The sequence below is a fragment of the Eucalyptus grandis genome, chromosome 3 (genome assembly GCF_016545825.1).
Source record: "Eucalyptus grandis isolate ANBG69807.140 chromosome 3, ASM1654582v1, whole genome shotgun sequence".
Taxonomy (NCBI): domain Eukaryota; kingdom Viridiplantae; phylum Streptophyta; class Magnoliopsida; order Myrtales; family Myrtaceae; genus Eucalyptus; species Eucalyptus grandis.
The window spans coordinates 72,093,094-72,104,921 of record NC_052614.1 but is presented as its reverse complement, the minus strand read 5'-3'; the positions used below and the strand labels follow the sequence as shown (position 1 = coordinate 72,104,921).

The window sequence follows — 11,828 nt, the reverse complement described above, 5'->3', positions numbered from 1 at the left end:
CAAAAATCACGAAGAACTAGCCAATTCACTTCAGTCCGATTTGATCCAGAACCTGGGTTGGACCGGACTGATGCCCACTCCAAATCACGACATTAGTTCACTCTACATTACTCCAAATTAAAGTGTTTATGACATAATTGATATAACTACAAAGCCTAAATCCAGTTAACACAATTCAATACCCAAAACTACCTGCGAATCACATGTAAATCATATACTTCTTTAATCATCATTGGTGATAGCCCATAAAATAGTTCAGAACTATGAAGCTCAAACACATTAATAGCACGCCTGGAATTACCTCAAAGTTTGAAAAACTAAAAAAATCAAGTTAGATCATAGAATATGTGTGATGACAAAAACTTAGCATCAGAAAAATGATGCCTACACAAGATTATGCCGTAAATTATCTCAAACATCTGATAAACAAGATAAAGCATGAAATGGACTTTGATCACAGCTGCAGTCCTCCGCAATCACATGAACATCCAGGCAAAAACTGATCTGCTCATGCACAATGCCTCCTTTCTCAGGTTCTTGATGAAATTCTGCGATTGGAAAAGCGGTAAAAGGCACATGCGTTGTCAGTCAGAGTGCACTGAATTGTTTAAAGACACTTTATGGAATGCTAGATTTTTAACTACATCCTTTTGACCATAAATTAGAATGCTTATCATCACAAATAACATACACACAAATCTATACACTTCAAAGGACTGTTTGAAAACACTATGATCATAAAATGCTTTAACATCTTGAGACAAAATAATTAACATCAACTGTTGCAGTCATCACACACAAACAAGAGAGAATGTTGTATCTGCGCCAATAATGTAACATACATATTTGCAGTTTACATGAATAAAAAGAGTCGCAAAACTATAGTTCAAAAGTTATTTTGTAAAGAGTTCATCTCAAGAATGGGAACTACCTGGACTGCAAATTTGACTAAGGTTGAAGCGATTAACCATCAGTAATAAGAACAGTGCACAATATAATCAAAACAAACCAAGAATCAGGAATGAAGAGTAAGGATGTTGTCTAGCTTCATCTTGAAGACCTTTTCTAGTGTCCTTGTTTTAATTAATTTTCTACTTTACAAGGAAATCTATAGCTATAGGTATACTCAATCTTATCATGAGTATCATATCACACTGCCACTACAAAAAAGAAATTGCCACATAGTCTGTTCCATTTTGATGTTAACAGGCTATGACAGAGAGAGGTCACACCATGCAGACCACTTGTTATATGCACGAGTAACTGATGATCATTTGATGTGCAGCAGAGGTGCATCATAATAATATGCATGGTGTACATGATATTCATAAAAGGAAGGATTTAATTGTTTAAAAGTCTTACCTAGTTGTGCAAAGGCATGAGAGGATTCGACAGGAAGAATCAACGCATGCAGATCGAATGAGAAGCCTGATGAACCCACGACCTGTGAGGCTTTGAAGCTGCACATCAAATAGAAGTGTTCAGCATATCTATAAAATACTTAACAAATCATAGATTCCACAATGTCATTAACAGCAAATGAATGGAAAAGGAGGGGAAGAAAGGCAAAGAGAAATGATATTCATGTAACAAGTTTCTACAAAACAGAGAAGAACCATGAATCCAAATTAAATTTATCATTGCGAAGACAAATTATTTTAAAGCCATTTTTTCTGTATGTAATTTGTTTCTAAAGCGTATTAATTATTTCAGAGGCACAAAAAGTTTATGGTCTGCCAGTCCCTTGAAATATTTGCGACTGAAGAGCTCAAATTGGAGAATTTTTGGACTAAGAACCCTGTATGTTTAGTAATTCAAGATAGGGATCAAGGAAGAAGACATTTCTCTCAAATGAGTCTAACCGATGGATTATCAACTCTTAAGGTACTCCATTTTGTCTTTTTTCTTAACCAGGGACATGACGTTTTATTTCTCCAATGGCAATCTGGTTAAGAATACCTTTTGTTTACAGGGCAAATTCTACACCTATTTATAGCAACCATTTTATGGCTGAACACCGTTCCACTCAAGCAACTATATATAGTGTCAATCTGGATAAGTGTACCCACCATCTCAAGATAAGCACCTTATCCTTGATGGAGAAAACTTCTGAATGGGTTTCTATCCAACCGACAGCCCGCTAGTTCAAAGCTTGGAATTTCATCAACACTTTGTTATTACAAAACATTCAACTGGGCCAGGTTTATTGACTTGGGATGTGCAGATAATCTGCAGAGTATAGATACAACATATCTTTACTGCAGCAAACGATTTAGATATAAACAAGTCCAAGCGTGACTAGAGAGAGAGAGAGAGAGAGAGAGAGAGAGAGAGAGTAGTTTAGCAAGATCTGCAATCAAGAAAAGCCCCAGCTACAATTCTTTCTCTAGCTGGTTGGGAGAATTGATCAAAAGGTAGAAATAGAAAGAGACTTCCTAAATTGTTCTTAAACAATATCGAAATGGATGTGTGCTCCGAGAGGGTCTTTCAGGGAGATATAGCTAGCAGTCGCAATGCTCTACTTCATTGATTGATAAAGTAAACTCTGGTTCAAAAAGTAGAGTTACTCTATTATGCTCGTGAAACCTGTTAAAATGTGTACTTAACTACAGGTTCATTGAAAAAGAACTATCATTTTCCTTAGGTTATCTGATGTAAATAGGTGCTAACTGTAGTATTATAAAAAAATTTCGAGTAGACAGTTCAACTGGTGGTTGATCACTGTTCATACCATTAGGGTTTCCTTGTTCATTATAATTTCACAGAAGAGATATTGCTTCTTACACTATCCTATCTCCAACATTTGAAATCCTTTGATCCATAATTCCCATTATGGCAAGAGAAACAAGAAAAAGGTTGGAAACATTCATATTTCAGGCAGACACTTGAAACCTGATGATTTTGTGGAAACCAGCCAATATTTCCGATGATTCTGCAATTTTACCTAGCTCATCAGCTTGAAATCCCAAGACAAATTCCATTTGCAAGACGTGTCCAAATATCATGCTAGAGATAATATATCAGACTAATTGACAGAGCAATTTGCAAAAGAAGTTACTTTTTAAACAAAATCAAGTTCGCTAGTGGGAGAATATGTTTAGTTAGGAGGTTTACATATCTGTCTTGAGAATAGCAATTCTAAGAAATGTCTGTACTTCAGATAATAGGTTTTCATGCTGAACTGTACCAATTGATTAACTTGACAGTAACTAGGCACTGACCTTGGCAAAATTCTTGCATCAAATATAAAAGAGTGTATGCTTGGGGTATCTATTGCTAAAAATTTTCTACTTTCATGATGCCTTTGGGTTGTTCTATATTTTTTCTTCAGCATGGAACCTAATGTCCTTGGAGAACAAACAACATGCTGTAAACAGAGTGATGCTTAGAGGCTTTTAATTTGGATGGGCAACTTCTCTTCAGATACATCTTGCAACAGTGATATGATTGAGAGAAGATTTATGGATGGCTCTTGTACTAGTACTGGCTAGGAGGGGTTTCAATCAGCTACATCTTCCAAACATCGCACAGGAACCGTGCTCAACATTATAACAGTCTTGTTCTCTCTATCATGAAATTATGCAGTACCTTGGGCTAGTTTATGAGCTCCAGAGAGAGGAAATTGAGCAAGTGGTCCTTTATCTGCAAGATGAGTCCCCTTGCTTAATGTTGTATTCAGAAAGGTAAAGAGCTACGTCATGTTTCCCACAATACTTTTGACTCATAATCACATTATTTACAGCAGCATAACCATGTATTTCAAGCTCTTAAAGTCAGAGCTTTCATGTTTTTTTTTTTTTTTTTGGCTGAACTTTTTTGTTTTGATGCATCCCTTGGTGCATCCTCATGCTTCTTACCCCTTGTACTTGAGCTTCTTCTTTCAAAACTAATACTTCAACAAAGAGACAATTTCGTAATCTAAATTAGCTACTTCATGAGCTACATTGAAACAGATCCTATTTCAGTACGTTTTAAGTTTTATGTCAACAAAGTCTGAATAAAAAATTGATGAGTTCTGCCCAAGCTTAGCAAACATGAAATGTTAGGTTATGGCAGCATCAGACAGATAATAAATCATACTGGAAACACAAGCCATATGCCACAGTTTAGCTAGCACTTGCCCTGATGTATGCAAGAAGATCAAGTACATTGCCCACAGCATATCAGAAAGCACAATTTGCTCATAGTTACAAAATCATATTTCTTTGAAGATACTATATTTCCTGATTTAAACTTGATAACATTAAGACATCAAAGAATCTCACTGCAGTGAAAGCAAGTGAGGAAGAAGAGATGAAGAAACAGGGGGCAAAAGGAAAAGGAAAAAACAAACTAATGTTAGCTTAACTTGTAGCACTTCCGAGAACTCTTAGTGGAAATTTAAAAAAAAAAAAAGGAAAATGTTTAACCAGTCATGAGGAATTTAAGAAAAAGGAAATAAAGTGAGGACAGAAAGAATTGATATAAACTCGACTTCTAGAGGCTTTGGGAAACTTCACTTTTTTCCATTTAGACTAGGAAAAGGACAGAAAAGATGAAATTTAGTTCCATAAACTTTTTCTATTTCCATGGTTATGTGTTGCAATATTCAAGGTGCGACTGCAAACAGAATCACTGCGATACCACATCCATCAGTAATCAAGATAAGGAATAAAAAACCTCCAGTAAGCTTGAGTTGTCAATTGTCACATGTCACAATTTCTAAAGTGGAGCTAAGTAGATACAACATCAGCAACAAAAGCAAGTTCAGAACCTGCCCTAATGCATGCCTCAGGAATACTTGAATGCAACACAGTATCGAGCCACAGCTTCCAAATCAATCATTTGCACGGCCATAATATACTTCTTTACCTAAAAGTGGCCAAGTGTCATCTAATCATTTATATGCAAACAAATTTTAGGAAAGTTTAGTTTTATTTCAGCATGATCAACAGATGTACCAATGATCGATGATGCTGCTCCATACATAATCCATGGTTCGCATGTCACATAAAGGGAGCATGCCGAAAACTTTTCTGCAACTTCTGCAACCTAAAATCCTGTCCTCTGCAAGAGCGTTCATCTCTGCAAGTCCTGTTGGCTGTGAAAGCGCAAGGAGAAAAATAAGAAAGCATATCAAAGTTAGGAGCTTTGCCAGAGAGAAAGTTGCTCTTAGTGTAGTTTCAACATAAATTTAGGAAATACATTTCATGGTAAATGTTTTCTCTGATGAGTTATCCAGTTGAGTATATAAAAGAGTGGTCAAGGCATATACTACATGATATCGACAAGTTCTGCTCAATTAAAGCTGCTGAGAATCTCACACGAAAAAGAGGCTTCTTATTGGATTGGCCACCTCCACCTTTTCTAACAGAATTTTTTATATACCCCTATAGCAAGGTGCCTGTGTTTTTTCCTTATGCTCCAAAAGGTACTAAAAGGGCCAAATATTTTTCTCATCAACTATTTATTACTGTCCACAAAGTCATTTGTAGTGTTTTGTCACCACATAACTATAAATGATTATAGGAATAGATTATTAGATAAGAGATTATGTCTACCAGGAACCAGGCTTAAACTATTGTTGTAGATGTGGCCGTTGGGTGGAAAAAATGTGCCCAAGAAGCAGGTACCATCTTCACAATTCATTTTTATACTAAATAAGTATACCAAAGTCTAGCTAACGGTACTTCACAAAAGCTGATAAAGACCAAAATATGGATCTAGACAGAGCACAATGGTAAATGAAATACATAAAACATTGTGCATAATAAAGCCAGATTATTGTTAGTGTTGGCCTTAGTCATATTTTATGAAAGAATAATGGGAACAAAACCATTTACAGCCTAATAATGCATGGAAAATTCCACTTATCAACAAATTTTGTTCAGATAATTCTTTTATCATCTGTTAAAGAAATAATCATGGGAGAAACATAAAAAGATAAACAATAACTGAGAGTGGATGAGGGTATCAATTCAGAACAATAACAAAGTGCTGTTGGCCAAATTTATACAAGGTGGTGGAGACAAAATGATAAACCACACGATTTGATAAACCACACGATTTGTGTCGCATTGTTCTGGTTTCTTCCTAACATAATAACACGTGCCCATCCTCAACAATTACAAAGCTGTTCAATTAAAGAGTAAAATCTGAAATCATTCAATAATTGAGACTGAACTACAAATCATCTTAATTAGAAAATAAAGTAATATGTCTGAAATGCACGTGATTACTGAAAATCAGCATTTTACCCAACTGGAACTTCAAGGCTGTCCAGAGCAAGCTTTGCCTTATACAAGGAAGGCAAATAGGGCTTGTTACTTGTTCAGAGAAAGTTCTTTCATGCATGCACACCTGCATTTAGGCAACTCAAGAGGAAATCAGCATCAAGTTGCAGCAGCAGAAATATTTCAGTATTAATATGCATCTACTAAGGGAATGAATGCATGTCTTGGAGCTATACGATCAAAATCTTGCAGATCCTGTATAATGTATTGGTCAAAACTTCCTTGCAATGATTATCACCCCAAACTCATCCTGTAATTCAGATGCCAATCTAACCAAACTGCTAAATTGATATGGCTCTAACATCACTAAAGCAAAAACAGCAACAAGTTTGAGAGACTACATGTTGCTCTTTCCAGTGTGTTCAATCAATTGGTTCCTCAGAAGCTTATCTTAAATTAATCAGGTTCCACTCAAACATTCAAGAAGCTTCCAAGACTTCTAGATCATTCTCCTTCATAAATGCTATGGCACAAAGGGATTGAAAACAGAATCCTAATCTATCGCAATGACCTCACAAATCAGAATTGCCAATCAGCTTCTTGTGCTTTTGTTTCTATTCTACTAAATAACATTTCTATTTCGTGTTTCTTGTGATTTTTTCTTGTTCACACAGTCTACAGGGTGAAAGAAATTGACCAACTAACTAGATATCCATGGTCACAAACCAATGCTCATATTAAATTCCATGCTCCTTGAAAATTTGATAAAAGGATCGACTGTCGAGCAACCTTCTGTGGTGGCTAGCCATTTCACTGCATCTTCTTCATAATACTATTTTTTTAACTCTTCAAGTGCCTCATAGAACTTAGCAATAGGGTCCTATACCAAAATTCAATCGTCTGGGCCAACCTATGTCACCAGCTGCACATCTTCATGATAGGTACATACTACTCTCTCTCTCTCCCCACAGTGTGGCTGGTTGTCCGCCTGGTTCCACATCTATAGCACCCGGATTCACTCAATTTTTTGCCTGAAAAGGGGACTGAACCAACCCATGCACACCCTCCTTCCCACTGGTCACCCTTCATTGCTTGTTTTTTCCTTTGAACCTAGACTTCACCTAAAGAAAAAAAGAAAAGTTATACGAGATTATCGCTAATTTTGCAGCGTGTGACGTGGATTACCAATGAATTCCCTACCAAGCAACCACAGACTAAACTTACGAAGAAACACCTTATCCACCGTCTCTCGAACAAATTCAACGACACATTCGTCAAGTTCCCGCTCAATTGCAGCGCCATAGGAATCGAATTCAAAATCCATCTCAAGTATCATATTGCGGATGTGTCAGGCGTTACCTGATCTATAGCAATCCGCACGAGCCCGGAACCTCAGCAGAGAGATCCTTCACCCGAAGCTACATCATCTTCCATTGCTTCGGTCAGCAGTTGTAGTCTGTCGCCTCAAATCGCTGGTCTCCATCGCCATCGGTTCGCTAGGGACTCCGTTTCAGGAAAACGGACTTCTTCTGTCCGCTCGTGTCTAGTGGAAGATGAGCAGTCGTGATGCGGAAAGTAGCGTCGGTGGAGTTCGAACTTTGCCTATGGCGGGGAAAAGAGGATTTGACAAAAAGAACAGATATATATAATTTAGGTATAATATACAGAGAAAAACTAAAAGCAAAAGGAAAAATAGATTAAAGAGAAAAAAGAATGACAGAATTTTATTTAGGATATGCAGTTAACAGGGCGTTAAAAGGTTTTCCTGAGAAAAGAAAACGAAAAGAACAAGGAGAAAGGAGGCATTGTAATCAAGATCAGCTGAGCTCACAGACCTACGAATTGCTTCCTCAGCTAGGTTCTCGATCATTCAAACAACAAAGGCAGCGACCAAATACAGCCATACTCATCTCTGCCAATCGAATTAGAAGTTCACATGGTCTGGGTTCGCATGCCTCGTGGGAGAAAAGCTCATGATTTCTCTTTATTACTATTTGACTTTGTTCCTCAGCGCTCATTTGACAATCTTGCAAGCCCTCCTATAGATCTGTTCCGATTGAACTACCTTCATGCATAAGTGAACTCTCGGCTTCTGGATGTGTTGATTCAAGAACAACCTCGTAGAGAAAAGGAGATCAATTAGCAAATTGTCTCAAATCTCAACCTTTAAATCGTCCTCTAATTGCTTGCATATGATTCGGAATCCCCATCTTTTCAAACCCTGTACTCTAAGGCCAAGTTGTACATAACTCCCATCGAATTGAAGAAAATCAATTATTTCCCACAGCTTACTTAGTATAATATACTCAAGCCAAATATGATCCGAATCCACCGAATACAGTCGTCTAGGGTAACCTAGGCTTATGCCGTTAACATGTGAATCCATACAATATAAGGCTGTCTCTTTTTGTTTGTCATTATTGACAACTAGACAAAGAGCCAATCCAAGAAATTTGTCATACAAGTCCTTTGAAACAATGAAAGATATGGAATCCTCTCAACGGGGATGATCCACTTTGGCATCTCTTGTCCAGGGATACAAATATTGGAATCATCATACTGTTATAGGGAGAGATAGTTAGAAAGTATCCAAATTTGTTATTAGTGCCCAAATAGAAGAATTTAATTAAAACTTAGTAAGTAATCCTAGCGAATTTCACTTTGGACTAGAGTCCTATAAATGAGTGGAGATCCATTATCATTTGCCTTGCATTGATATAAAAGTCTCATGAGATAGAAATCGTTTCCATAAAAGAAAGTTAGCCAGCTCCATTACAGGTATATTCATGGGAAAAACAATTTATATTTGTTTGCTTTCCTTAAGCGTCGACTCTTGCATTTTCTTCTTCTGCAATAAGCACACACTGGATCCAACATATACTCCACATTGATATGAGAGAGAGAGAGAGAGAGAGAGAGAGTGTGTCTAACTTGTCTGCTTGCGGAAATCTTAGCCATGGTCAACCGTATTGAAGTTAAATCCTCATTTGTTCGCACGGATTCACAATTATCTGCCGAAAGACTAATCAGAGATGGTGGAAGTTCAGGAATCTCTTGTAATTGATGGCAATTTGAAACTCTCAATATGGACAAATGATCACGTTTATTGATGGATGTAGGAAGATTAGTAATACTGTTCCCCAATAGATATAACTTACTCAAGTGGGGAAAACAGGAAATATTTTCAAGAAACTCGACTTCAGACAGATTACATTCTGAAAGGCTTAACAAGCGTAAATTTGAAAGTCCGATCTTCATGCATGGATCAACAGAATCCTCGTACTTTGGAAACTCAATTAAGTTTGTGCAACTTCCAAGTTCTCAATGTTTTGTAACTTGTAGATGATTGAAGGAAGACTTATCAGGTTCTTGCAAAAATCTAAGCACATTCTCTCCAAAGATACAATATTTTCTATTGATGCAGGAAGTTCTTTAATAGCGGTCCCTAGTAAATTAAGCTCTTTGAGGCCTTCGAGCTTATATGGAATATCAGGGAACCTTTCAAATTTTGTGCAATTACCAAGATCAAGGTCTTTGAGATTTTTTGACTTGAGCACATTTGGAAAAAAACTAAGTTCAGAGCACCCATATAAATTCAACACTTGTAACTTATCGTGATATGCAATCGACTCGTGGGCTTCTACCAAGTTTTTGCAACCATAGAGATCCAACTCTTGGAGATTTGGAGTACATGAGAGGTTAGGCATAAGAGCCAAGGACTCACATTTGCTGAAATTAACATAGGTCAAATTTTGGAAGTCCTGCAAAAACAACAAAATCAACTTTCATTCACATTTAGAAAGGGATCTAAATCTTCTTCTTCTTCTTCTTCTTCTTCTTCTTCTTCTTTCTTCTTCTTCTTCTTCTTCTTCTTTCTTCTTCTTCTTCTTCTTCTTCTTCTTCTTCTTCTTCTTAATTCCTTCTTATCCAAAATTTCTTACTTTACAAAATATTATACCATGGATGAATACGTTTAGAATTTTCTTCTTCTTCTTCTTAATTCCTTCTTATCCTGCAAAAACAACAAAATCAACTTTCATTCACATTTAGAAAGGGATCTAAATCTTCTTCTTCTTCTTGAAGTCCTGCAAAAACAACAAAATCAACTTTCATTTACATTTAGAATTTACATTTAGAAAGGGATCTAAATCTTCTTCTTCTTCTTCTTCTTCTTCTTCTTCTTCTTCTTCTTCTTCTTCTTCTTCTTTCTTCTTCTTCTTCTTCTTCTTCTTCTTCTTCTTCTTCTATATTATACCATGGATGAATACGTTTAGAATTTTCTTCTTCTTCTTCTTAATTCCTTCTTATCCAAAATTTCTTACTTTACAAAATATTATACCATGGATGAATACGTTTAGAATTTACATTTAGAAAGGGATCTAAATCTTCTTCTTCTTCTTCTTCTTCTTCTTCTTCTTCTTCTTCTTCTTCTTCTTCTTCTTCTTGATGAATACGTAAAATTGGTTATTCTATTTTTTTCACTAAATTCTTTGAATGCCAATTTTGCTGCACGTCAATACGTAAAATTGGTTATTCTATTTTTTTCACTAAATTCTTTGAATGCCAATTTTGCTGCACGTCAATATTTCTAACAGCAAGTAGCTAGGGTCATTTTGAAAAGAAAAACAAGAAATGGTTTCCGAAATAGAAGAACGCCGCTTCCTTTTGTGTACACCACTTATTATACGCATAGACATATATGAATGAAGTGGATAATGTGAAGGTCTATGTAGGTAAATGCTCACCTTAAGTTGTTTTGGCACTATTGTCATATTGCCTTCACGCAGATTAAGTCCCACTAATTTCTTAGGACCAGAGAAAAATTCTAGAATCGAGAGAGCACTAGGCCATTCAAACCATCTTAACCAATTTGGAAGACAAACCGGACCTTGGAAAGTAAGATTGCGCATGATGAGCAATCTCAACCTTCTCATTTTAGTAAAAGCATTAGCATCGATACGTATCTCTTTCATCTCAAGTGGCTCCAACACTATGGCTTTTACGACACAATCTCCTTGTTTATACAAAACTTATCTAGGTTATGCATGTTCAGTAATTAGAGTCAAAGAATAGGAGCAGAAGATTGAATCATATTTGCAAGTCTTACCATGTTGCTTGACAAAACATCAAGAACATCATCATACTGCCATAGTCTGCTGCGTCTTCTAGGGTCATCATTTTCTTGGTTCACAATATCCATACCCATCAATTGAATCAAGTCATGCATATGTACGTTTCCAAACTCAATTCTTATCAAGGACTTCTCAATGAGAATTTGTAATCCTATTATGGCCTTGAGATTGCAACTGTTGAGAACTTTCTTTATGTACTCAATTTTCCACCCCTTAAAGAAGCATGCAATGTGGAGAAAAATCTCTTTCTCATTTGCCTCTAGCCCTTCATAATTCATTATGAGCACATCATTGATGTATTTGTTAGGAGTTGTAGAAATTTTATCCAGTGTACTTTCCCATTCACTTTCTCTTCTACCGCATAAGAAGGAGCCTAGCACCTCAAGTGCTAAAGGAAGGCCTTTAGCATGATTCAAAACACTATCCACTAGATTTGTCTTGATTTTTGATTTTTGGTGTGTCGACAAAGCATGCTTACTAAGCA

The 11,828-nt window shown here is 36.4% G+C and overlaps 2 protein-coding genes across 9 annotated transcripts; both read right to left on the bottom strand.

Moving 5' to 3' along the window:
* Nucleotides 1-223: 223 nt before the first annotated feature.
* LOC120291296 lies at nt 224-8,247 on the bottom strand. Of its 8 annotated transcripts, none has more exons than XR_005549272.1 (8): nt 8,048-8,247; nt 7,572-7,814; nt 7,002-7,333; nt 6,237-6,339; nt 4,941-5,080; nt 2,070-4,851; nt 1,363-1,460; nt 224-548 (listed from the first exon to the last, which is right to left on the bottom strand). XR_005549272.1 is itself a non-coding variant. In XM_039308476.1 (4 exons), the coding sequence occupies exons 2-4, from the start codon at nt 5,060-5,062 to the stop codon at nt 412-414; spliced, it is 357 nt and encodes a 118-aa protein (XP_039164410.1). In that variant the 5' UTR covers nt 5,063-5,080; nt 6,237-6,989; the 3' UTR covers nt 224-411. The 8 variants fall into 8 exon arrangements, 2 of the variants coding, with proteins under 2 accessions (XP_039164410.1, XP_039164411.1); XR_005549274.1 differs by having other exon boundaries at nt 4,754-4,851; XR_005549269.1 differs by having other exon boundaries at nt 2,070-5,080.
* Nucleotides 8,248-9,186: 939 nt separating this feature from the next.
* On the bottom strand, nt 9,187-11,221 carry LOC120286205 (probable WRKY transcription factor 19). Its single transcript, XM_039308206.1, has 2 exons — nt 10,958-11,221; nt 9,187-9,973 (listed from the first exon to the last, which is right to left on the bottom strand). Exons 1-2 carry the CDS (start codon nt 11,183-11,185, stop codon nt 9,509-9,511), a joined length of 693 nt encoding a protein of 230 aa, XP_039164140.1. The 5' UTR covers nt 11,186-11,221; the 3' UTR covers nt 9,187-9,508.
* Nucleotides 11,222-11,828: the final 607 nt, after the last annotated feature.